Source organism: Neolamprologus multifasciatus, chromosome 3 (assembly GCF_963576455.1).
Source record: "Neolamprologus multifasciatus chromosome 3, fNeoMul1.2, whole genome shotgun sequence".
NCBI lineage: Eukaryota > Metazoa > Chordata > Actinopteri > Cichliformes > Cichlidae > Neolamprologus > Neolamprologus multifasciatus.
This window is the reverse complement of record NC_140441.1, coordinates 47,031,688-47,057,537: the sequence shown is the minus strand read 5'-3', so window position 1 is coordinate 47,057,537 and position 25,850 is coordinate 47,031,688. Positions and strand designations below refer to the sequence as shown.

Sequence of the window (25,850 nt, the reverse complement as noted above, 5' to 3'; positions counted from 1 at the left end):
GATTCAACTGACAAAATGGGAAAAATCTGTTTTGTTTTTTTTTACATGCTGTTAGCAACAAAGTAACTAAATATATAATTTGAGTTCTTTGCTAAAATGTCAGTTATGTGTAGACATAAGACATCCATGGTGATGATACAACTAGTGTGTGGGATGTCTATTGGCACACATTTTACTTAAAGATGGGAAATACAAGAGATAGTAATTCATTCATATACTGACCAGTGTTCTACTGCTCTTCATCAGGGTCACAGTAATTCCATCCACTGTCACATATAGCTTCCTCAGGTATGACACTCCTGCAACTCCTCTCTCTTCATTCTTTGCCTCCACAGAGAACCAAGGGCCTGCACAGGGAAGACCACGACAATCAGGAATATTGTGTGTTTATATTAAAGGTGAATATTGGCAGATATTGGCATTAACATACAAACCACCACTGACATTCAGTGTCTTCTTTTTGCAGCAAACGTGAATGAAAACAACATCTGTCATGCTTTGCGATTAAAATAATAAATGAGTAAATTTAAACTTTAATTTGTGCGTGTGGTGTGGCAAGACTAGAACAGGTGCAATGAAACCCAAACATCTTAATGAATAAATGTCTCAAAATAGTTTGTACCTGTGCTGTTCCTACAGGTTCTGGCCAGTGTGTAAGTACAGGTTCCCATGAAGCTGTAGAACTTCTTGTCAAAGGTGTTATAGTGTGGATCCCCAGAAACTACACAATCCTGAAAGCCTGAGAGAGGGAAAAACATCAGGAACATCAGACTGAAACACAGATGAAGCCACTGTAGAACAATTACCTAATAACAGTGCAGTTCACTGTTGCTTTGGACTTATACTGGCATTAAAATAGATGCAAAGAATATATCATTTCCTGACTAGACAAAAATTTTCTGCAACTCTGTGATTTTGTATTATAAAGAAATGCATGTAACAAGTGTTGTTATCGACAAACTGTACAGAAGAGAGCAAAAGAAACATAACAGCAACACACACATAAATATTTCACTGTTATTGAAAGTAAAATACACCTCTGGGTTGTGCTTCTCTATCTTCCATTACTCAGTCTAATTATGTATATTAGAGCAGGGATAGAAAATGCTAGTTTGAGGACTTTGACAAAGTCTACAGCATCACGTCAAACACAGTTGCAAAACTTTTCAGGTTGGCAGTCAACCCATGAGATCTGGAAACCTACTTAGAATATAATGGCTACAGCTTTGCTGTGTTTTTTTTAGGTGTGAACATTACAAACATACTCGTAGGATAGCAGCCCAGCTCTCCATCCTGAAGTTTACATTCATGCATTGGGGGGCATTCAGAGGCTTCGCAGGTAATTCCAGCTGCACCACACCAACATTTTTGCTTGCAGTCTTCCTCAAAAAACTCCTCTCCAGGCTGACAAACAGACAACAAAATTGTTAATTAAGCATAGCAGGCACATATGATTCTTTGTAGATCATTTTATGCATGTATGTATGAAAATGTTTTTTAGTGAGGGCATAAAGAGACTGCAAGTGACCTGACTTGAAATACAAAGGACCAAATGATTCACTGCCGGCCTATCAGACCCACTTCACCATACCTCATAATACTGGCCGTTCGTGTGGTTGCAGCCACACATGTTCTCCTTAATGCACTTGCCAGCACTCAGGACATAGCTGGGATCACACACACAGGACTCAGAGCAGGGACCAGAGCAGGAGGGGGGTTTTCCAAAGCATGTTTCCTGACAAGGATCTGCACAAGGTTCGTAGTGGCTGTTGGGGGACAGCTCAGTGCTAAGCAGACCACAAGAGGTTGAAGTTAGTGATAGGAAACAAAAGTATGTGCTGGTTAAAATATAAAATGACAGCTTTTCACAAGAAAAGAGATACGTCTTTGGCACTTCCAGCTGTGTTGTCTTCCGTGTAACTAGATTGTTTGAGTTTGGTGGTAACCCAGTCTCCTGCAGCCTCTTGGCATATGTTGTCTGCCCAACTAGGTATGCTAAGCAGCACTCCCTCAGTTAACTTTAGTGAGTAGGAAGCCCGTATGAAGTACTCTTCCACAAGTCAAAACTGACATAAACTTCTTTGTGTTATTTTCTCCCAACTACTCAGCCAAGCTGATTTTTACCTAATGATGTACCTAAAGATATTTTACTACTAAATTAAATCATTTGTCCTTCCAATACTCACGGCAGAAGGTTTCATTCCTCCATGGTCCAAGGTTGACCCCACGATCTTGGCATTCATTGACATAGGCTTCAATGGCTTCACACAAAATGGGCTTGGCACCATCCAGCTCACACAAGTCAAAGACACAGTCCCTGAAGTAGTTCTGAGAACAAACAATCACTTTGTTACAATGCTTTATATTGTGTGACCACATATTGAAATTATTCCACTATTACTAATATCACATTTTCACCCTGAATGCACACACACATACACAAATACAACAAGCTCAGAATAAGGACCTGTTCCACATTTGTTTATTATATGTGCACTATCCTCTACATGAACATACATTGGGGTTGACTTTGGGATGGCACACAGCAAAAGGTCCATTTTTGTCCAGCAGAATGCCACAATATCCAGAGCTTTCATACAGTTCCTGTTCTTCTTCATTGCACCCAGGGATGGTAGTGTTGGGTTTCCCATTACATCTGTCAAGACAGACCATCATCTTAAGAACATTTGTCTTTTGTCAATGGTAAATGTTTCTTTACACTTGCATCTCTGCAATACTCACTCTGGATCCATGTTCCAACTGTGTCCAAAGTCATTGGCATTTTCAGCTAAGCTTCCATCTGGTTTGCGGAAGTCATCTTTAGTATCTCCATCATAGTTGCCACACAGGCCACAAGCTTGTTCTGATAGCTGCAGATTGCAGAAAATGATTGTGTTAGAGTCTTATGCAAGAAAGACAAGCAACTTAGTCAGAACTACATCTCATCTTGAAATTTTGAGTGAGCTGTTTGTGTTGCCCCTGCTAAATTGCTTAAATAAAGAATCCTAGCTGTGCCATTAATTTCTGCCTTTATCACCTTATTACTGTTTACTGTATTTTTAGTTGTATCAGTATGGGTGTACATTTCTGAACTGGTGAATTTTTGATTAAAACACCATTTTATAAGGAAACCATGCATTTGGTCTTCACTCACTCTTTGATTACTTTGATGTCCATGAAGGCGTTTCCATCATATCGAACCGTCACACCAAGTTCATGGAGACAGTGTAGTGTTTTCCTGATTTGAACACAGAAATACCAGGGGCCGGAGACAGTGGCAGATTGACATTGGTCCCATTAACCTGTATGGGAAAATAGGCACAGTACATCAAATCTGGGTCAATTATTAGCCAACATTTTTGAATTACCCATGTCAAAACATTACTATCTGTAACTGAAAAGAAACATTCCTTTATCATGCCAATGATGTCTGAAACAACTCAGCTCTTGCCCGACATGTCAAACACAGCTGCCGGCATGACAAGCGAGAGTGGATTGAAGCCAAAGGCATGGATGCCCAAGAAAACAATAGACCAGAACGATACCCGAATCTTAAATCGCATTGTTCGAGATCTAACAGGGCTCGCGGTGGCCGCTTGGTCCCAATCCGAGACAAAATGGACGAGTCCTCCTCACTGAAGCTGAGCAAGACCAACGTTGAGCCAAACAGTTCTGTGATACTTTAAACCAGCCTGAGCCACTCCACTTGTTCGAGGCCGAAGAACTTGCACCCTCCATGGATCTTCTTCCTGTCGATATCAGAAAAATCAGCGACGCCGAAGTCAAGACAGCGATCTGACTCCTCAAGACTGGAAAGGCTGCTGGCCTGGACGAGTTCCTCCCCACAATGCTGAAGCACGACGAAACCCAGTTGGATGCCGCCCAGGCCCTAAACGCCTGCTGGTCAACATTGCGTGTACCCTATGAATGGGCAAAAGGCGTTATCACCAACTTCCCGAAAGGCGATTTGGGTGCCTCATTCTTTGAATTGGCTACGACGCGCAGTAGACGAACGATTGTGAGAAGAGCTTGCTGGCTTTCGGAGTGGCTAGTCATGCATCGAGCACATTTTCACCCTCCGCATGATCATTGAACGAACATTTTTTAGATTAATTTCAACGACTTCAAGAAGCTTTTGACAGCGTCCACTGGCCAACTCTATGGGCTATCCCACGTCAATATGGAGTCCCCCAGCAGTTTTGTAGACGCTTTTGTGGTCTCTGGTAAATTGTAAATAGCCTGTATTTGTATAGCGCTTTTTCTCTGCTCCAACTCCCGCTTCTGGGTCTGGACAGATGATTTCTCAACGGATTTCTTCAAGATCAATACCTGCGTTTGCCTTTTCTCTTCCTGTTGGTAATTGACTTAACCATGCAACAATCAGATGACCAAGCTGGCATCGGTGTCCCCTGGCACGAGCAATCTCATCGACTTGGACTTCCTGGACGACATCGCCCTACTGGGCTCGACTACGGAAGACCTCCAAGAGTGGACTGCAGCTTTGTAGAGGGAGGTGAGGAAAGTCGGATTATGAATCAGCGCCAAGAAAACCAAGGTACTCCGAGTTGGCTACACAACTGCCCATATTCCCGTCATAATCAACAAATAACGTGCTGAAAAGTTGGAAAATTTCACATGTCTGGGCAGCATCATCTCGAATGACGGGTTCTCTGATCAAGATGTCAACTTCAGAGTAGGGACGGCTGCCGGTGTCCTCCGACGTCTCCAATTCAATTCATTTAAATTCAATGTTTTTTATATAGCCCCAAATCACAAAAACAGTAACCTCAAGTGCTTTATATTGTAAGGTAGACCCTACAATAATACATACAGAGGAAAAAAAACAACAATCATATGACCCCATTGACCAAGCCCTTTGGTGACAGAGGCCGTCTTATAACAGGAAGAAGCCTTCGGCAGAACCAGCGAAAGCAAGGCCGACCAAAATATCACATGGCGTCGAACGTTTATGGATGATCTGAAAACAGTCGACATTGCCTGGGACGAAGCTGAAACATTCGCCCCTGACCGACATCGATGGAGATTGTTTAGCTGCCCGATGCGTCGCTCTGCGTAGGAGGAACTAATTGCTAAGTGTAAGTGCAAGTTTCTTTCCATGGTCAATTGCAGTGGTTTTCAGAAGTGTTCCTGTGCATGTGCAGTGATTTGTACCACAGAATGATGTTTGTTTGTAATGCAGTAGTGCCTGATAAACGTGAACGCGTGATTGGTTTTCACATGCAAAACATCCTGTGTCTTCCTCTCATGTCTTACCTGCACAGTGCCACCTTTGAGAATGGAGATCTCTATCATCTGTGCGTATACATGTACGGCATTCACATAGGAGATGGTCGGCCTGTTATACCGGTTTTCATTATCAGTATGGACCTCAAAGTAGGGCACAGTTGTGTCATTGCATGGACTAGACATCAGATAGCTGCAGTTGCCCATGAAGTCATATTTGCGTTTGTCAAAGCTGGTGTAGTGTGGATCGCCAGATGCTATGCATGTGGATGTACCTAAAGGAATAATATATGAGAAAATTGTAATTCCACACTGTCAACTATCAAGTTATACCGACTGACTGTAAAGCACAACACAAGGTGCTCCTTGTGCAGATGTAATTTATTACACTGCATTAAATCAAGTCAACAACAATAAAGTCAACAACATTATTACCTTTAGGATAACAGCCCGCAACACCATTAACCTCTCGACACTCTTCAGTGGGGTCACAGGAGTTATCAACACATTCCAAAGTGTAGTTCCCTACACAGCGACACAGCTTTGTGCAGCCATCTCCAAATACTATCTCACCAGGCTGGATAAAATGAAAACAATTAGTACTGAGAAAGTATGTCTTTAGATGTACACTGTACACAGTACTAACTAGGACATCTGACCTCATAATAGTTATTGTTGTCATCTAAACAACCACACTTGTCCAGTGGCACGCAGTGCCGTCCTTTGAAGACAAAGCCTGGTTTGCAGAAACACCCAGTGATGCAGGAGCCAGAACAGTTGGTAGAGGGTTCCATACATGTAGGAATGCAAGCTGGACCGCACTCTATATACTCTGCGTTAGGAGGACACAGGTCTGGATAGAAAGAAAAAGGATTACTGGAAAATGAGCAGATACTCTTTCAAGAACAAAAAAGGTAGGAAGTTATTATGCAGTCTTAACAAACTCAGTCCAAACTAACAACATCAGTTGAGACAGTGGAGGTTTGGAGCGCCTGTTGCTAAAACGACTGCATTTATTTTACTGCATTTCTAGGACCAGCCGGATAAAGCACTTGACACTATAATCCACATCCATGCATTCATGCAGCTATTTCTATGTGAAGCTGTGTGATTAACATACCCAGAGGGTGGCATTCATATTCTCCATCTTGTAGTTGGCAGCTCTCAGTAGTTGGGTTACAGCTGGTGTTATGACACTGTAGCAGTCCTCCACTGTGACACATACACTTTTGTTCACAACCCTCCAAGTACCAGTCATCGCCCACCTGACAAATGTACACACAATGCAAAAAACAATCAAAATTTTGTCATGTAATTCTCTCTTGTACATCACACGAATATAAAGATCTAAATGATAAATATACATTTGGATGCAAACCAGGGATTCTGTATGCCACTAACTAATTAGGCCAACCTATACTAATTTATTTATTGATTTTGGGCTTGCTAATTGTGGTGGCACCAGTATGTAAATGCTCTGACATAAATACAAATGCTATAACACCAGTGTCTTTTAAAGTCAGGTAAAATACAGTATAATAAATATCATCTGTGCTTGATGAGTTGAAAGTAAAAATCTTTGTTGTAAAACCAATATTTGTGTGCCAGTTCACTGCAGTCTATGCACCCTTAATTTAGTTGAGTTTTAATTTCTTTTGTACTGTAGGGTCTTTGTGTCTTTTGGCGTCTTTCCTGTTGAAGTTATAAAGAGAACTGAAGAATGATGTTAACATGAGTTTAGCACATTTTAAAAGGTAAATGGAATATGGTTTTAATTGTTTGGAGGCTGTTTCCACTTACAGGGTGATAGGTTCCACTGGGGTCCACACAACCACAGTCTCTCAGCTCCACACATTTGTCATCACTGAGAATGAAGCCAGGGTTACACTCACAACCCTCCACACACACTTCCTCACAGCCAGGTGGTCCCACCACACAAGACATGTCTCAGGACATGAACTCACACAAAGGGAGTAGGAGCTATTGGGAGGACAGGTCAGAGCTGTGTGGACAAACATAGGGATGAACAATAATGAGAGGGAACAATGGTGGACAAATGGCACAGAGAAGGGAGGTGGGGAGTAGGATGATTCAAAGACAGGGCATCTACGTATCTCATATTGATTTAACTCTGTGTCATAAATGAAAACAAGACAATATTAACTGCATTGAATATTTTACATTGGTTTCAGCATTGTGCACTGTATCTTAAACTCTCCTCCCTATACAATTATAAATATGATTATAAGTTCAATTATAATGTTGGTGAGCAGGATGTAATATATCTTAGTTATATTTACAGGTGGAGACAACTTCCAAATGGAGAAGCTATGGCATGCACCCCATTTAAAAGGGAAAATGCTGAAGGCTCATGTTTCCAACATGAAAAGGTATTATTCAAGGCTTTATTCATTTATGCTTCAGAATGGGGGCTTATCAAGCCAATGGGTGATGTCACTGTGACTATGTTTTATATATACTTTATGATGTTCACAAAGAACAGCTGATATTATTATTAAACTATCATATATCATTTAGATATATTTGGTATATCCTCAGATTCAAACTTACGGCAGAAGTCTGGAGTTCTCCATTGGTAGACTTTGGCTCCAGCACTATGACATGCGTCAGTGTAGGCCTGGAGCTGGTCACACAAGCACGTGCTGCTGGCCGTTGAACTGACACATGTCATACCACACAGCTTTGGAAGAATGGAGTGGGATTAACTACACTGATGCACTCCCTGTAATAGAGAAAAACACTCACTTAGCTTAGGTAGGAAAAGGCAGAGGTTCATATATTCTGAAAATCCGAGTTCGAACAAAGAAACAAGCTACATTTGGTGGTGAAACAGTCAACAACTGTTGCATAAGTTTAGCAACAATTCACTAGCTGGGCCAGTGAATAAAGGTGAATGGCTTAAACATGAATTGAACTGGAGCTTTAGGGAAGGCCGCAGAGGGGAACTGGCGCCTCCCGGGCCTGGCAGATCCCCAAAGAAGGCATCCCCTAGAAGCAGCAATAACTGTGCATTGTCAAGGTGAAAGACCTCTGCAGTAATAATTCATTTTTCAATTCAATTTATTTATACAGCCCCAAATCACAACAACAATCGCCTCAAGGCGGCTTTATATGTAAGGTAGACCCTGCAATAATACCTACAGAGAAAACCCAACAATCATATGACTCCCTATGAGCAAGCACTTTGGCGACAGTGGGAAGGGAAAACTCCTTTTAACGGGAAGAAACCTGTGGCAAAACCATTCCCATGGAAGGACAGCCATCTGCCGCTACCGGTTGAGGTGGAAGAAGGAAAGCAGGAAAAAAGAGAAGTGCAGAGAGAAGGTAGTCAAGGATTACAGAGAGTGGAGTGGTTGAGTTCGGAAAATTATGAAGGAATGGTGGCAGAAGACATCAAAGCAAATTTCAGACAACGAAAGATCTTAATAGATGAATGAGGAGAACCCCTGATCGAGTGGCAACGTGGCTTGACTGGTGTGGAGGCTGGATGGATGCATGTCTGTATTTTGAGACATCAGGCAATGGCTTGACGGCTCGTAAAAGCTTTTACTGCTGTGTTTAAAATGATCGATATGGAGACAAAGACTGGCAATACAGTGTCAGGAATGTGCATTGTTACATTTTGTGAAAGATAGATAGATGCATGGACCCTGGCATCCAAGTTATTGGGGAAAGAGGGAAGAGAAACTGCTTCCAGGTGCCAAAAAGCATACTGCTGCATTTTGCTCAGGAGAGATAGAGGGAAGAAAAGCTTGCTACTGCAAGTGAAGGAAAAGAACCTGGCATCCCGGTGCTAGATGTATGCTGGCGAATTGAAAAAGACGGACAGAGAAATTAGAACCTGGAATAGCATTGCAAAAAGCATTCTGCTGGATTGTAAGAGGAAAAGAGAAAGAGAACATGGCATCCAGTGCTAAAAGCCTGCTGCTTCATTTGTACAGGAGGAACAGAGAAAGAAACCCAGAATCCCGGGCCCAAAAGCTTGTTGGTACATTTGAAAAGGAGGGACAGAGAAAGAGAACCTGGCATTCAGTGCCAAAAAACTGCTGCTGCTTTTTGTGAAAAGGGAGGGAGGGAGAGAACTGGCAACCCGGTGCTAAAAGCTTGCTCCTGCATTTGTGAAGGAGGGATATAGAAAGAAGGCCTGACATCCTCTAGTGCCAAGAGGCATGCTGCTAGCATTGTGCGAGGGAGGGACAGAGGGGAAGGGAAACTGGGAGAACTGGAAGAAAGAACCTGGTATCCCAGGTTTTTGTAACAATAGATGGAGATAAACTGTCAAGTCATTGGTAAAAACTGCTGCTGCGTTTGAGAATGATGGACAAAGAACAAAACTGGCATCCCAGTGCCAGAAGGGTTCATTACAGCATTACAGTAATAGTATTGAAAGATTTATTCATATTTTACAGGTCAGTTGGGTGATTACCAGGCATGCTGCCATCTATTTCATGATTTTATAAGGTCAGGAAAAAACATTGTAAAATCCCAGGAATCCCATCAGTTTAACCAAGTCGATAACCAAAAGTGGAGGGGTTGTAAATTCTTACCGGAAGGGTCCAGTAGGGTCTGTAATTTTACCACATTTCTCTGGTTTTACAACTTCAGCTTCCAAGTTGGGGTCACAGTCTGGATCAGGCTTTGTTCCTGGGGTACATCTGGTCAATACAAATACAAAACACAGTTACATCCTCTTCAGTTTGTCAGAAAGAGTCCAACAGTAAGGTAACAAAAGACATAACCAGAAGAAATCCAAAAGACAGAAAGATAGATATGTTTGAACTCACGAGTCATCTTCATCGTCTTTGGTCTGCCAGCTGTTCCCAAAGTCATTACTATTTCCTGCCACAGTGCCATCTGGTTTAGTAAAGTCATTGTCTGGGTTCCCATCATAGTCACCACAAAGGCCACACATTTGGTCATAGTAGGAGCTGGTAGGACAAAGTCAAGGCAGGATATGTAGGATAAAAATAAGACAAGCTTAAGAATATTTGCAATGTTTAATAAGGTGTTGCTTGGCCTTTTATTGTAATTATAAAGTATATAGTATATATTAAAAGTTGCATATGTCCACAATATACACACAAATGGACTGCTATGTTTTTTTTAACGTTTTCTCAACATAGATAAAACAACTGGTGACGTTCAGCAGTTTAGATCGTTATCTATCAGAGTTTCTTCAGATCGTTAGGTATGGTTGCATCGGAGGAAAGTGGTCATCAAAAAACAGAATGATGGAGCATTGGAGACAGTGGTCAGGTGTAGTGTATGAATGTGTGAAGCAAATAAAAGAAGTTCTACAATATCAAAATAGTTCAAACCAATATTTATACTAACCTGGGAACTGAGATCTGGACATAATGGTTTCCATCCCAACGCACCCTCAGGCCAAACAATGTTTGAAGCGTGATGAACTGACCAGCAAGACTAACAGACATGAGAGGAGAGGGGGAGTGGGGCAGAGCCACCCGTACTCCGTTCACCTGATTCAGTGATGAAGAAAAAGATGTTAAGAATATAAGAACATAAAGATGTTAAACAGACTGTGTAAACGTCTAATTGGTGGACAGGTCAGGGAGTATAAAAGTACAAAGAGTGTGGAATGTGCAGTATATCAGGCAAAAACAGACTTTGTATAGTTTTAACAAGCAAGAAAGATATTGCTTTATGCCTAACACTGTGTTATCTTCGGCATAGATTCAACTGACAAAATGGGAAAAATCTGTTTTGTTTTTTTTACATGCTGTTAGCAACAAAGTAACTAAAGATATAATTTAGTTACTTTAGCAGTTACTTTTGACGTTTTAGCAAAGTTCTTTGCTAAAATGTCAGTTATGTGTAGACATAAGACATCCATGGTGATGATACAACTAGTGTGTGGGATGTCTATTGGCACACATTTACTTAAAGATGGGAAATACAAGAGATAGTAATTCATTTATATACTGACCAGTGTTCTACTGCTCTTCATCAGGGTCACAGTAATTCCATCCACTGTCACATATAGCTTCCTCAGGTATGACACTCCTGCAACTCCTCTCTCTTCATTCTTTGCCTCCACAGAGAACCAAGGGCCTGCACAGGGAAGACCACGACAATCAGGAATATTGTGTGTTTATAGTAAAGGTGAATATTGGCAGATATTGGCATTAACATACAAACCACCACTGACATTCAGTGTCTTCTTTTGCAGCAAACGTGAATGAAAACAACATCTGTCATGCTTTGCGATTAAAATAATAAATGAGTAAATTTAAACTTTAATTTGTGCGTGTGGTGTGGCAAGACTAGAACAGGTGCAATGAAACCCAAACATCTTAATGAATAAATGTCTCAAAATAGTGTGTACCTGTGCTGTTCCTACAGGTTCTGGCCAGTGTGTAAGTACAGGTTCCCATGAAGCTGTAGAACTTCTTGTCAAAGGTGTTATAGTGTGGATCCCCAGAAACTACACAATCCTGAAAGCCTGAGAGAGGGAAAAACATCAGGAACATCAGACTGAAACACAGATGAAGCCACTGTAGAACAATTACCTAATAACAGTGCAGTTCACTGTTGCTTTGGACTTATACTGGCATTAAAATAGATGCAAAGAATATATCATTTCCTGACTAGACAAAAATTTTCTGCAACTCTGTGATTTTGTATTATAAAGAAATGCATGTAACAAGTGTTGTTATAGACAAACTGTACAGAAGAGAGCAAAAGAAACATAACAGCAACACACACATAAATATTTTCACTGTTATTGAAAGTAAAATACACTTCTGGGTTGTGCTTCTCTATCTTCCATTACTCAGTCTAATTATGTATATTAGAGCAGGGATAGAAAATGCTAGTTTGAGGACTTTGACAAAGTCTACAGCATCACGTCAAACACAGCTGCAAAACTTTTCAGGTTGGCAGTCCAACCCATGAGATCTGGAAACCTACTTAGAATATAATGGCTACAGCTTTGCTGTGTTTTTTTTAGGTGTGAACATTACAAACATACTCGTAGGATAGCAGCCCAGCTCTCCATCCTGAGTTTACATTCATGCATTGGGGGGCATTCAGAGGCTTCGCAGGTAATTCCAGCTGCACCACACCAACATTTTCGCTTGCAGTCTTCCTCAAAAAACTCCTCTCCAGGCTGACAAACAGACAACAAAATTGTTAATTAAGCATAGCAGGCACATATGATTCTTTGTAGCTCATTTTATGCATGTATGTATGAAAATGTTCTTTTAGTGAGGGCATAAAGAGACTGCAAGTGACCTGACTTGAAATACAAAGGACCAAATGATTCACTGCCGGCCTATCAGACCCACTTCACCATACCTCATAATACTGGCCGTTCGTGTGGTTGCAGCCACACATGTTCTCCTTAATGCACTTGCCAGCACTCAGGACATAGCTGGGATCACACACACAGGACTCAGAGCAGGGACCAGAGCAGGAGGGGGGTTTTCCAAAGCATGTTTCCTGACAAGGATCTGCACAAGGTTCGTAGTGGCTGTTTGGGGGACAGCTCAGTGCTAAGCAGACCACAAGAGGTTGAAGTTAGTGATAGGAAACAAAAGTATGTGCTGGTTAAAATATAAAATGACAGCTTTTCACAAGAAAGAGATACGTCTTTGGCACTTCCAGCTGTGTTTGAGATTGTTTGAGTTTGGTGGTAACCCAGTCTCCTGCAGCCTCTTGGCATATGTTGTCTGCCCAACTAGGTATGCTAAAGCAGCACTCCCTCAGTTAACTTTAGTGAGTAGGAAGCCCGTATGAAGTACTCTTCCAGAAGTCAAAACTGACATAAACTTCTTTGTGTTATTTCTCCCAACTACTCAGCCAAGCTGATTTTCAGCTAATGATGTACCTAAAGATATTTTACTACTAAATTCAATCATTTGTCCTTCCAATACTCACGGCAGAAGGTTTCATTCCTCCATGGTCCAAGGTTGACCCCACGATCTTGGCATTCATTGACATAGGCTTCAATGGCTTCACACAAAATGGGCTTGGCACCATCCAGCTCACACAAGTCAAAGACACAGTCCCTGAAGTAGTTCTGAGAACAAACAATCACTTTGTTACAATGCTTTATATTGTGTGACCACATATTGAAATTATTCCACTATTACTAATATCACATTTCCACCCTGAATGCACACACACATACACAAATACAACAAGCTCAGAATAAGGACCTGTTCCACATTTGTTTATTATATGTGCACTATCCTCTACATGAACATACATTGGGGTTGACTTTGGGATGGCACACAGCAAAAGGTCCATTTTTGTCCAGCAGAATGCCACAATATCCAGAGCTTTCATACAGTTTCCTGTTCTTCTTCATTGCACCCAGGGATGGTAGTGTTGGGTTTCCCATTACATCTGTCAAGACAGACCATCATCTTAAGAACATTTGTCTTTTGTCAATGGTAAATGTTTCTTTACACTTGCATCTCTGCAATACTCACTCTGGATCCATGTTCCAACTGTGTCCAAAGTCATTGGCATTTTCAGCTAAGCTTCCATCTGGTTTGCGGAAGTCATCTTTAGTATCTCCATCATAGTTGCCACACAGGCCACAAAGCTTGTTCTGATAGCTGCAGATTGCAGAAAATGATTGTGTTAGAGTCTTATGCAAGAAAGACAAGCAACTTAGTCAGAACTACATCTCATCTTGAAATTTTGAGTGAGCTGTTTGTGTTGCCCCTGCTAAATTGCTTAAAGAAAGTATCCTAGCTGTGCCATTAATTTCTGCCTTTATCACCTTATTACTGTTTACAGTAATAAGGTGATAAAGGAAACCATGAATTTGGTCTTCACTCACTCTTTGATTACTTTGATGTCCATGAAGGCGTTTCCATCATATCGAACCGTCACACCAAAGTTCATGGAGACAGTGTAGTGTTTTCCTGACTTGAACACAGAAATACCAGGGGCCGGGGACAGTGGCAGATTGACATTGGTCCCATTAACCTGTATGGGAAAATAGGCACAGTACATCAAATCTGGTCAATTATTATCCAACATTTTCATTTTTGAATTACCCATGTCACAACATTACTATCTGTAACTGAAAAGAAACGTTCCTTTATCATGCCAATGATGTCTGAACAACTCAGCTCTTGCCCGACATGTCAAACGCAGCTGCCGGCATGACAAGCGAGAGTGGATTGAAGCCAGAGGCATGGATGCCCAAGAAAACAGTAGACCAGAACGATACCCGAATCTCAAATTGAATTGGTCGAGATCTAACAGGGGCTCGCGGTGGCCGCTTGGTCCCAATCCAAGACAAAATGGACGAGTCCTCCTCACTGAAGCTGAGAAAAACCAACGTTGAGCCAAACAGTTCTGTGATACTTTAAACCAGCCCGAGCCACTCCACTTGTTCGAGGCCGAAGAACTGCACCCTCCATGGATCTTCTTCCTGTCGATATCAGAAAAATCAGCGACGCCAAAGTCAAGAAAGCGATCTGACTCCTCAAGACTGGAAAGGCTGCTGGCCTGGACGAGTTCCTCCCCACAATGCTGAAGCACGACGAAGCCCAGTTGGATGCCGCCCTTAGAAGACCCCTAAACGCCTGCTGGTCAACATTGCGTGTACCCTATGAATGGGCAAAAGGCGTTATCACCAAACTTCCCGAAAGGCGATTTGGGTGCCTCATTCTTTTGTATTGGCTACGACGCGCAGGAGACGAACGATTGTGAGAAGAGCTTGCTGGCTTTCGGAGTGGCTAGTCATGCATCGAGCACATTTTCACCCTCTGCATGATCATTGAACGAACATCGGAATAGCAAAGGAAGATTTCTATTAATTTCAATGACTTCAAGAAAGCTTTTGACAACGTCCACCGGCCGACTCTATGGGCTATCCCACATCAATATGGAGTCCCCCAGCAGTTTGTAGATGCCTTTTGTGGTCTCTGGTAAATGGTAAATGGCCTGTATTTGTATAGCGCTTTTTCTCTGCTCCAACTCCCGCTTCTGCGTCCGGACAGATGATTTCTCAACGGATTTCTTCAAGATCAATACCTGCGTTTGCCTTTTCTCTTCCTGTTGGTGATTGACTTAACCATGCAACAATCAGATGACCAAGCTGGCATCGGTGTCCCCTGGCATGAGCAATCTCATCGACTTGGACTTCCTGGACAACATCGCCCTACTGGGCTCGACTACGGAAGACCTCCAAGAGTGGACTGCAGCTTTGTAGAGGGAGGTGAGGAAAGTCGGATTACGAATCAGCACCAAGAAAACCAAGGTACTCCGAGTTGGCTACACAACTGCCCATATTCCCGTCATAATCAACAATAACGTGCTGAAAAGTTGGAAAATTTCACATGTCTGGGCAGCATCATCTCGAATGACGGGTTCTCTGATCAAGATGTCAACTTCAGAGTAGGGAAGGCTGCCGGTGTCCTCCGACATCTCGAATTCAATTCATTTAAATTCAGTGTTTTTTATATAGCCCCAAATCACAAAAACAGTAACCTCAAAGTGCTTTATATTGTAAGGTAGACCCTACAATAATACCTACAGAGAAAAAAAACAATAATCATATGACCCCATTGACCAAGCCCTTTGGTGACAGAGGCGTCTTATAACAGGAAGAAGCCTTCGGCAGAACCAGCGAAAGCAAGGCCGACCAAATATCACATGGCGTCAAACGTTTATGGATGATATGAAAACAGTCGACATCGCCTGGGACAAAGCTGAAACATTCGCCCCTGACTGACATCGATGGAGATTGTTAGCTGCCCGATGCGTCGCTCGGCGTAGGAGGAACTAAGTGCTAAGTGTAAGTGCAAGTTTCTTTCCATGGTCAATTGCAGTGGTTTTCAGAAGTGTTCCTGAGCATGTGCAGTGATTTGTACCACAGAATGATGTTTGTTTGTAATGCAGTAGTGCCTGATAACGTGAAAGCGTGATTGGTTTTCACATGCAAAACATCCTGTGTCTTCCTCTCATGTCTTACCTGCACAGTGCCACCTTTGAGAATGGAGATCTTATCATCTGTGCGTATACATGTACGGCATTCACATAGGAGATGGTCGGCCTGTTATACCGGTTTTCATTGTCAGTATGGACCTCAAAGTAGGGCACAGTTGTGTCATTGCATGGACTAGACATCAGATAGCTGCAGTTGCCCATGAAGTCATATTTGCGTTTGTCAAAGCTGGTGTAGTGTGGATCGCCAGATGCTATGCATGTGGATGTACCTAAAGGAATAATATATGAGAAAATTGTAATTTCCACACTGTCAACTATCAAGTTATACCGACTGACTGTAAAGCACAACACAAGGTGCTCCTTGTGCAGATGTAATTTATTACACTGCATTAAATCAAGTCAACAACAATAAAGTCAACAAACATTATTACCTTTAGGATAACAGCCCGCAACACCATTAACCTCTCGACACTCTTCAGTGGGGTCACAGGAGTTATCAACACATTCCAAAGTGTAGTTCCCTACACAGCGACACAGCTTTGTGCAGCCATCTCCAAATACTATCTCACCAGGCTGGATAAAATGAAAACAATTAGTACTGAGAAAGTATGTCTTTAAATGTACACTGTACACAGTACTAACTAGGACATCTGACCTCATAATAGTTATTGTTGTCATCTAAACAACCACACTTGTCCAGTGGCACGCAGTGCCGTCCTTTGAAGACAAAGCCTGGTTTGCAGAAACACCCAGTGATGCAGGAGCCAGAACAGTTGGTAGAGGGTTCCATACATGTAGGAATGCAAGCTGGACCGCACTCTATATACTCTGCATTAGGAGGACACAGTCTGGATAGAAAGAAAAAGGATTACTGGAAAATGAGCAGATACTCTTTCAGGAACAAAAAAGGTAGGAAGTTATTATGCAGTCTTAACAAACTCAGTCCAAACTAACAACATCAGTTGAGACAGTGGAGGTTTGGAGCACCTGTTGCTAAAACGACTGCATTTATTTACTGCATTTCTAGGACCAGTCGGATAAAGCACTTGACACTATAATCCACATCCATGTATTCATGCAGCTATTTCTATGTGAAGCTGTGTGATTAACATACCCAGAGGGTGGCATTCATATTCTCCATCTTGTAGTTGGCAGCTCTCAGTAGTTGGGTTACAGCTGGTGTTATGACACTGTAGCAGACCTCCACTGTGACACATACACTTTTGTTCACAACCCTCCAAGTACCAGTCATCGCCCACCTGACAAATGTACACAGAATGCAAAAAACATTCAAAAGTTTGTCATGTAATTCTCTCTTGTACATCACACGAATATAAAGATCTAAATGATAAATATACATTTGGATGCAAACCAGGGATTCTGTATGCCACTAACTAATTAGGCCAACCTATACTCATTTATTTATTGATTTGGGCTTGCTAATTGTGGTGGCACCAGTATGTAAATGCTCTGACATAAATACAAATGCTATAACACCAGTGTCTTTTAAAGTCAGGTAAAATACAGTATAATAAATATAATCTGTGCTTGATGAGTTGAAAGTAAAAATCTTTGTTGTAAAACCAATATTTGTGTGCCAACAGTTCACTGCAGTCTATGCACCCTTAATTTAGTTGAGTTTTAATTTCTTTTGTACTGTAGGGTCTTTGTGTCTTTTGGCGTCTTTCCTGTTGAAGTTATAAAGAGAACTGAAAATGATGTTAACACGAGTTTAGCACATTTTAAAGGTAAATGGAATATGGTTTTAATTGTTTGGAGGCTATTTCCACTTACAGGGTGATAGGTTCCACTGGGGTCCACACAACCACAGTCTCTCAGTTCCACACATTTGTCATCACTGAGAATGAAGCCAGGGTTACACTCACAACCCTCCACACACACTTCCTCACAGCCAGGTGGTCCCACCACACCAAGACATGTCTCAGGACATGAACTCACACAAAGGGAGTATGAGCTATTGGGAGGACAGGTCAGAGCTGTGTGGACAAACACAGGGATGAACAATAATGAGAGGGAACAATGGTGGACAAATGGCAACAGAGAAGGGAGGGGGGAGTAGGATGATTCAAAGACAGGGCATCTACGTATCTCATATTGATTTAACTATATGACTATTTTGATGTCACTGTGACTATGTTTTATATATACTTTATGATGTTCACAAAGAACAGCTGATATTATTATTGTTAAACTATCATATATCATTTAGATATATTTGGTATATCTCAGATTCAAACTTACGGCAGAAGTCTGGAGTTCTCCATTGGTAGACTTTGGCTCCAGCACTATGACATGCGTCAGTGTAGGCCTGGAGCTGGTCACACAGCACGTGCTGCTGGCCGTTGAACTGACACATGTCATACACACAGCTTTGGAAGAATGGAGTGGGATTAACTACACTGATGCACTCCCTGTAACAGAGAAAAACACTCACTTAGCTTAGGTAGGAAAAGGCAGAGGCTCATATATTCTGAAAATCTGAGTTCGAACAAACAAACAAGCTACATTTGGTGGTGAAACAGTCAACAACTTTTGCATAAGTTTAGCAACAATTCACTAGCTGGGGCCAGTGAATAAAGGTGAATGGCTTAAATATGAATTGAACTGAGCTTTAGGGAAGGCCGCAGATCGATATGGAGACAAAGACTGGCAATACGGTGTCAGGAATGTGCATTGTTACATTTTGTGAAAGATAGATAGATGCATGGACCCTGGCATTCAAGTTATTGGGGAAAGCTTGCTGCTACATTTGTGAAAGAAGGATAGAGGGAAGAGAAACTGGCTTCCAGGTGCCAAAGAGCAGGCTGCTGCATTTTGCTCAGGAGAGATAGAGGGAAGAAAAGCTTGCTACTGCAAATGAAGGTAAAGAACCTGGCATCCCGGTGCCAGATGTATGCTGGCAAATTTGAAAAAGACGGACAGAGAAATAGAACCTGTGATACCATTGCAAAAAGCATGCTGCTGGATTTGTAAAGGAGGGACAGAGAAAGAGAACATGGCATCCCAGTGCTAAAAGCCTGCTGCTTCATTTGTACAGGAGGAACAGAGAAAGAAACCCAGAATCCCGGGCCCAAAAGCTTGCTGGTACATTTGAAAAGGAGGGACAGAGAAAGAGAACCTGGCATTCCAGTGCCAAAAAACATGCTGCTGCATTTTTGTGAAAAAGGGAGGGAGGGAAGAGGAACTGGCAACCCAGTGCTAAAAGCTTGCTCCTGCATTTGTGAAGGAGGGATAGAGAAGGATAGCCTGACATCCTAGTGCCAAGAAGCATGCTGCTGCATTTTGCGAGGGAGGGAAAGAGGGGAAGGGAAACTGGGAGAACTGGAAGAAAGAACCTGGTATCACAGGTTTTTTGTAACGATAGATGGAGATAAACTGTCAAGTCATTGGTAAAAACTTGCTGCTACGTTTGAGAATGAGGGACAAAGAACAAAACTGGCATCCCAGTGCCAGAAGGGTTCATTACAGCATTACAGTAATAGTACTGAAAAGATTTATTCATATTTTAAAGGTCAGTTGGGTTATTACCAGGCATGCTGCCATCTATTTCATGATTTTATAAGGTCAGGAAAAAAACGTTGTAAAATCCCAGGAATCCCATCAGTTTAACCAAGTCGATAACCAGAAGTGGAAGGGTTGTGAATTCTTACCGGAAGGGTCCAGTAGGGTCTGTAATTTTACCACATTTCTCTGGTTTTACAACTTCAGCTTCCAAGTTGGGGTCACAGTCTGGATCAGGCTTTGTTCCTGGGGTACATCTGGTCAATACAAATACAAAACACAGTTACATCCTCTTCAGTTTGTCAGATAGAGTCCGACAGTAAGGTAACAAAAGACATAACCAGAAGAAATCCAAAAGACAGAAAGATAGATATGTTTGAACTCACGAGTCATCTTCATCGTCTTTGGTCTGCCAGCTGTTCCCAAAGTCATTACTATTTCCTGCCACAGTGCCATCTGGTTTAGTGAAGTCATTGTCTGGGTTCCCATCATAGTCACCACAAAGGCCACACATTTGGTCATGGTAGGAGCTGGTAGGACAAAGTCAAGGCAGGATATGTAGGATTAAAATAAGACAAGCTTAAGAATATTTGCAATGTTTAATAAGGTGTTGCTTGGCCTTTTATTGTAATTATAAAGTATATAGTATATATTAAAAGTTGCATATGTCCACAATATGCACACAAATGGACTGCTATGTTTTTTTTTTAAGTTTTCTCAATATACATAAAACAACTAGTGACGTTCAGCAGTTTAGATCGTTATCTATCAGAGTTTCTTCAGATCGTTAGGTTATGGTTGCATCGGAGGAAAGTGGTCATCAAAAAAAGAATGATGGAGCAATGGAGACAGTGGTCAGGTGTATTGTATGAATGTGTGATGCAAATAAAAAGAAGTTCTACAATATCAAAATACTTCAAACCAATATTTATACTAACCTGGGAACTGAGATCTGGGCATAATGGTTTCCATCCCAACGCACCCTCAGGCCAAAGGATGTTTGAAGCGTGATGAACTGACCAGCAAGACTAATAGACATGAGAGGAGAGGGGGAGTGGGGCAGAGCCACCCGTACTCCGTTCACCTGATTCAGTGATGAAGAAAAAGATGTTAAGAATATAAGAACATAATGATGTTAAACAGACTGTGTAAACGTCTAATTGGTGGACAGGTCAGGGAGTATAAAAGTACAAAGAGTGTGGAATGTGCAGTATATCAGGCAAAAACAGACTTTGTATAGTTTTAAAAAGCAAGAAAGATATTGCTTTATGCCTATCACACTGTGTTATCTTTGGCATAGATTCAACTGACAAAATGGGAAAAATCTGTTTTGTTTTTTTTAAATGCTGTTAGCAACAAAGTAACTAAAGATATAATTTGAGTTCTTTGCTAAAATGTCAGTTATGTGTAGACATAAGACATCCATGGTGATGATACAACTAGTGTGTGGGATGTCTATTGGCACACATTTTACTTAAAGATGGGAAATACAAGAGATAGTAATTCATTCATATACTGACCAGTGTTCTACTGCTCTTCATCAGGGTCACAGTAATTCCATCCACTGTCACATATAGCTTCCTCAGGTATGACACTCCTGCAACTCCTCTCTCTTCATTCTTTGCCTCCACAGAGAACCAAGGGCCTGCACAGGGAAGACCACGACAATCAGGAATATTGTGTGTTTATATTAAAGGTGAATATTGGCAGATATTGGCATTAACATACAAACCACCACTGACATTCAGTGTCTTCTTTTTGCAGCAAACGTGAATGAAAACAACATCTGTCATGCTTTGCGATTAAAATAATAAATGAGTAAATTTAAACTTTAATTTGTGCGTGTGGTGTGGCAAGACTAGAACAGGTGCAATGAAACCCAAACATCTTAATGAATAAATGTCTCAAAATAGTTTGTACCTGTGCTGTTCCTACAGGTTCTGGCCAGTGTGTAAGTACAGGTTCCCATGAAGCTGTAGAACTTCTTGTCAAAGGTGTTATAGTGTGGATCCCCAGAAACTACACAATCCTGAAAGCCTGAGAGAGGGAAAAACATCAGGAACATCAGACTGAAACACAGATGAAGCCACTGTAGAACAATTACCTAATAACAGTGCAGTTCACTGTTGCTTTGGACTTATACTGGCATTAAAATAGATGCAAAGAATATATAATTTCCTGACTAGACAAAAATTTTCTGCAACTCTGTAATTTTATATGATAAAGAAATGCATGTAACAAGTGTTGTTATAGACAAACTGTACAGAAGAGAGCAAAAGAAACATAACAGCAACACACATAAATATTTCACTGTTATTGAAAGTAAAAGACACCTCTGGGTTGTGCTTCTCTATCTTCCATTACTCAGTCTAATTATGTATATTAGAGCAGGGATAGAAAATGCTAGTTTGAGGACTTTGACAAAGTCTACAGCATCACGTCAAACACAGTTGCAAAACTTTTCAGGTTGGCAGTCCAACCCATGAGATCTGGAAACCTACTTAGAATATAATGGCTACAGCTTTGCTGTGTTTTTTTAGGTGTGAACATTACAAACATACTCGTAGGATAGCAGCCCAGCTCTCCATCCTGAAGTTTACATTCATGCATTGGGGGGCATTCAGAGGTTTCGCAGGTAATTCCAGCTGCACCACACAAACATTTTCGCTTGCAGTCTTCCTCAAAAAACTCCTCTCCAGGCTGACAAACAGACAACAAAATTGACAATTAAGCATAGCAGGCACATATGATTCTTTGTAGATCATTTTATGCATGTATGTATGAAAATGTTCTTTTAGTGAGGGCATAAAGAGACTGCAAGTGACCTGACTTGAAATACAAAGGACCAAATGATTCACTGCCTATCAGACCCACTTCACCATACCTCATAATACTGGCCGTTCGTGTGGTTGCAGCCACACATGTTCTCCTTAATGCACTTGCCAGCACTCAGGACATAGCTGGGATCACACACACAGGACTCAGAGCAGGGACCAGAGCAGGAGGGGGGTTTTCCAAAGCATGTTTCCTGACAAGGATCTGCACAAGGTTCGTAGTGGCTGTTTGGGGGACAGCTCAGTGCTAAGCAGACCACAAGAGGTTGAAGTTAGTGATAGGAAACAAAAGTATGTGCTGGTTAAAATATAAAATGACAGCTTTTCACAAGAAAAGAGATACGTCTTTGGCACTTCCAGCTGTGTTTGAGATTGTTTGAGTTTGGTGGTAACCCAGTCTCCTGCAGCCTCTTGGCATATGTTGTCTGCCCAACTAGGTATGCTAAAGCAGCACTCCCTCAGTTAACTTTAGTGAGTAGGAAGCCCGTATGAAGTACTCTTCCAGAAGTCAAAACTGACATAAACTTCTTTGTGTTATTTTCTCCCAACTACTCAGCCAAGCTGATTTTCAGCTAATGATGTACCTAAAGATATTTTACTACTAAATTCAATCATTTGTCCTTCCAATACTCACGGCAGAAGGTTTCATTCCTCCATGGTCCAAGGTTGACCCCACGATCTTGGCATTCATTGACATAGGCTTCAATGGCTTCACACAAAATGGGCTTGGCACCATCCAGCTCACACAAGTCAAAGACACAGTCCCTGAAGTAGTTCTGAGAACAAACAATCACTTTGTTACAATGCTTTATATTGTGTGACCACATATTGAAATTATTCCACTATTACTAATATCACATTTCCACCCTGAATGCACACACACATACACAAATACAACAAGCTCAGAATAAGGACCTGTTCCACATTTGTTTATTATATGTGCACTATCCTCTACATGAACATACATTGGGGTTGACTTTGGGATGGCACACAGCAAAAGGTCCATTTTTGTCCAGCAGAATGCCACAATATCCAGAGCTTTCATACAGTTCCTGTTCTTCTTCATTGCACCCAGGGATGGTAGTGTTGGGTTTCCCATTACATCTGTCAAGACAGACCATCATCTTAAGAACATTTGTCTTTTGTCAATGGTAAATGTTTCTTTACACTTGCATCTCTGCAATACTCACTCTGGATCCATGTTCCAACTGTGTCCAAAGTCATTGGCATTTTCAGCTAAGCTTCCATCTGGTTTGCGGAAGTCATCTTTAGTATCTCCATCATAGTTGCCACACAGGCCACAAAGCTTGTTCTGATAGCTGCAGATTGCAGAAAATGATTGTGTTAGAGTCTTATGCAAGAAAGACAAGCAACTTAGTCAGAACTACATCTCATCTTGAAATTTTGAGTGAGCTGTTTGTGTTGCCCCTGCTAAATTGCTTAAATAAAGTATCCTAGCTGTGCCATTAATTTCTGCCTTTATCACCTTATTACTGTTTACAGTAATAAGGTGATAAAGGAAACCATGAATTTGGTCTTCACTCACTCTTTGATTACTTTGATGTCCATGAAGGCGTTTCCATCATATCGAACCGTCACACCAAAGTTCATGGAGACAGTGTAGTGTTTTCCTGACTTGAACACAGAAATACCAGGGGCCGGGGACAGTGGCAGATTGACATTGGTCCCATTAACCTGTATGGGAAAATAGGCACAGTACATCAAATCTGGTCAATTATTATCCAACATTTTCATTTTTGAATTACCCATGTCACAACATTACTATCTGTAACTGAAAAGAAACGTTCCTTTATCATGCCAATGATGTCTGAACAACTCAGCTCTTGCCCGACATGTCAAACGCAGCTGCCGGCATGACAAGCGAGAGTGGATTGAAGCCAGAGGCATGGATGCCCAAGAAAACAGTAGACCAGAACGATACCCGAATCTCAAATTGAATTGGTCGAGATCTAACAGGGGCTCGCGGTGGCCGCTTGGTCCCAATCCAAGACAAAATGGACGAGTCCTCCTCACTGAAGCTGAGAAAAACCAACGTTGAGCCAAACAGTTCTGTGATACTTTAAACCAGCCCGAGCCACTCCACTTGTTCGAGGCCGAAGAACTTGCACCCTCCATGGATCTTCTTCCTGTCGATATCAGAAAAATCAGCGACGCCAAAGTCAAGAAAGCGATCTGACTCCTCAAGACTGGAAAGGCTGCTGGCCTGGACGAGTTCCTCCCCACAATGCTGAAGCACGACGAAGCCCAGTTGGATGCCGCCCTTAGAAGACCCCTAAACGCCTGCTGGTCAACATTGCGTGTACCCTATGAATGGGCAAAAGGCGTTATCACCAAACTTCCCGAAAGGCGATTTGGGTGCCTCATTCTTTTGTATTGGCTACGACGCGCAGGAGACGAACGATTGTGAGAAGAGCTTGCTGGCTTTCGGAGTGGCTAGTCATGCATCGAGCACATTTTCACCCTCCGCATGATCATTGAACGAACATCGGAATAGCAAAGGAAGATTTCTATTAATTTCAATGACTTCAAGAAAGCTTTTGACAACGTCCACCGGCCGACTCTATGGGCTATCCCACATCAATATGGAGTCCCCCAGCAGTTTGTAGATGCCTTTTGTGGTCTCTGGTAAATGGTAAATGGCCTGTATTTGTATAGCGCTTTTTTCTCTGCTCCAACTCCCGCTTCTGCGTCCGGACAGATGATTTCTCAACGGATTTCTTCAAGATCAATACCTGCGTTTGCCTTTTCTCTTCCTGTTGGTGATTGACTTAACCATGCAACAATCAGATGACCAAGCTGGCATCGGTGTCCCCTGGCATGAGCAATCTCATCGACTTGGACTTCCTGGACAACATCGCCCTACTGGGCTCGACTACGGAAGACCTCCAAGAGTGGACTGCAGCTTTGTAGAGGGAGGTGAGGAAAGTCGGATTACGAATCAGCACCAAGAAAACCAAGGTACTCCGAGTTGGCTACACAACTGCCCATATTCCCGTCATAATCAACAAATAACGTGCTGAAAAGTTGGAAAATTTCACATGTCTGGGCAGCATCATCTCGAATGACGGGTTCTCTGATCAAGATGTCAACTTCAGAGTAGGGAAGGCTGCCGGTGTCCTCCGACATCTCCAATTCAATTCATTTAAATTCAGTGTTTTTTATATAGCCCCAAATCACAAAAACAGTAACCTCAAAGTGCTTTATATTGTAAGGTAGACCCTACAATAATACCTACAGAGAAAAAAAACAATAATCATATGACCCCATTGACCAAGC

At 41.8% G+C, this 25,850-nt stretch overlaps 1 protein-coding gene across 1 annotated transcript in view; it reads right to left on the bottom strand.

The window, feature by feature from the left end:
* The window catches only part of zanl (zonadhesin, like), a 96,703-nt gene that overhangs the window by 51,260 nt on the left and 19,593 nt on the right, over positions 1-25,850 (bottom strand). Inside the window, 51 exon segments of the mRNA XM_085154205.1 lie at positions 223-347; positions 623-739; positions 1,266-1,404; positions 1,592-1,776; positions 1,779-1,787; positions 2,187-2,328; positions 2,518-2,656; positions 2,743-2,870; positions 3,151-3,212; positions 3,215-3,302; positions 5,275-5,519; positions 5,680-5,821; positions 5,904-6,097; positions 6,365-6,509; positions 7,045-7,181; positions 7,184-7,246; positions 7,816-7,900; positions 7,902-7,937; positions 7,939-7,987; positions 9,813-9,920; positions 10,050-10,193; positions 10,600-10,745; positions 11,213-11,337; positions 11,612-11,728; positions 12,257-12,289; positions 12,292-12,394; positions 12,583-12,779; positions 13,165-13,306; positions 13,496-13,579; positions 13,581-13,635; positions 13,722-13,850; positions 14,078-14,226; positions 16,223-16,257; positions 16,260-16,466; positions 16,629-16,770; positions 16,853-17,025; positions 17,137-17,146; positions 17,277-17,456; positions 17,992-18,194; positions 18,460-18,629; positions 19,869-19,976; positions 20,106-20,249; positions 20,658-20,803; positions 21,240-21,364; positions 21,640-21,756; positions 22,281-22,419; positions 22,604-22,800; positions 23,188-23,329; positions 23,519-23,657; positions 23,744-23,872; positions 24,100-24,248. Coding sequence (XP_085010331.1) covers positions 223-347; positions 623-739; positions 1,266-1,404; positions 1,592-1,776; positions 1,779-1,787; positions 2,187-2,328; positions 2,518-2,656; positions 2,743-2,870; positions 3,151-3,212; positions 3,215-3,302; positions 5,275-5,519; positions 5,680-5,821; positions 5,904-6,097; positions 6,365-6,509; positions 7,045-7,181; positions 7,184-7,246; positions 7,816-7,900; positions 7,902-7,937; positions 7,939-7,987; positions 9,813-9,920; positions 10,050-10,193; positions 10,600-10,745; positions 11,213-11,337; positions 11,612-11,728; positions 12,257-12,289; positions 12,292-12,394; positions 12,583-12,779; positions 13,165-13,306; positions 13,496-13,579; positions 13,581-13,635; positions 13,722-13,850; positions 14,078-14,226; positions 16,223-16,257; positions 16,260-16,466; positions 16,629-16,770; positions 16,853-17,025; positions 17,137-17,146; positions 17,277-17,456; positions 17,992-18,194; positions 18,460-18,629; positions 19,869-19,976; positions 20,106-20,249; positions 20,658-20,803; positions 21,240-21,364; positions 21,640-21,756; positions 22,281-22,419; positions 22,604-22,800; positions 23,188-23,329; positions 23,519-23,657; positions 23,744-23,872; positions 24,100-24,248 — 6,417 coding nt within the window.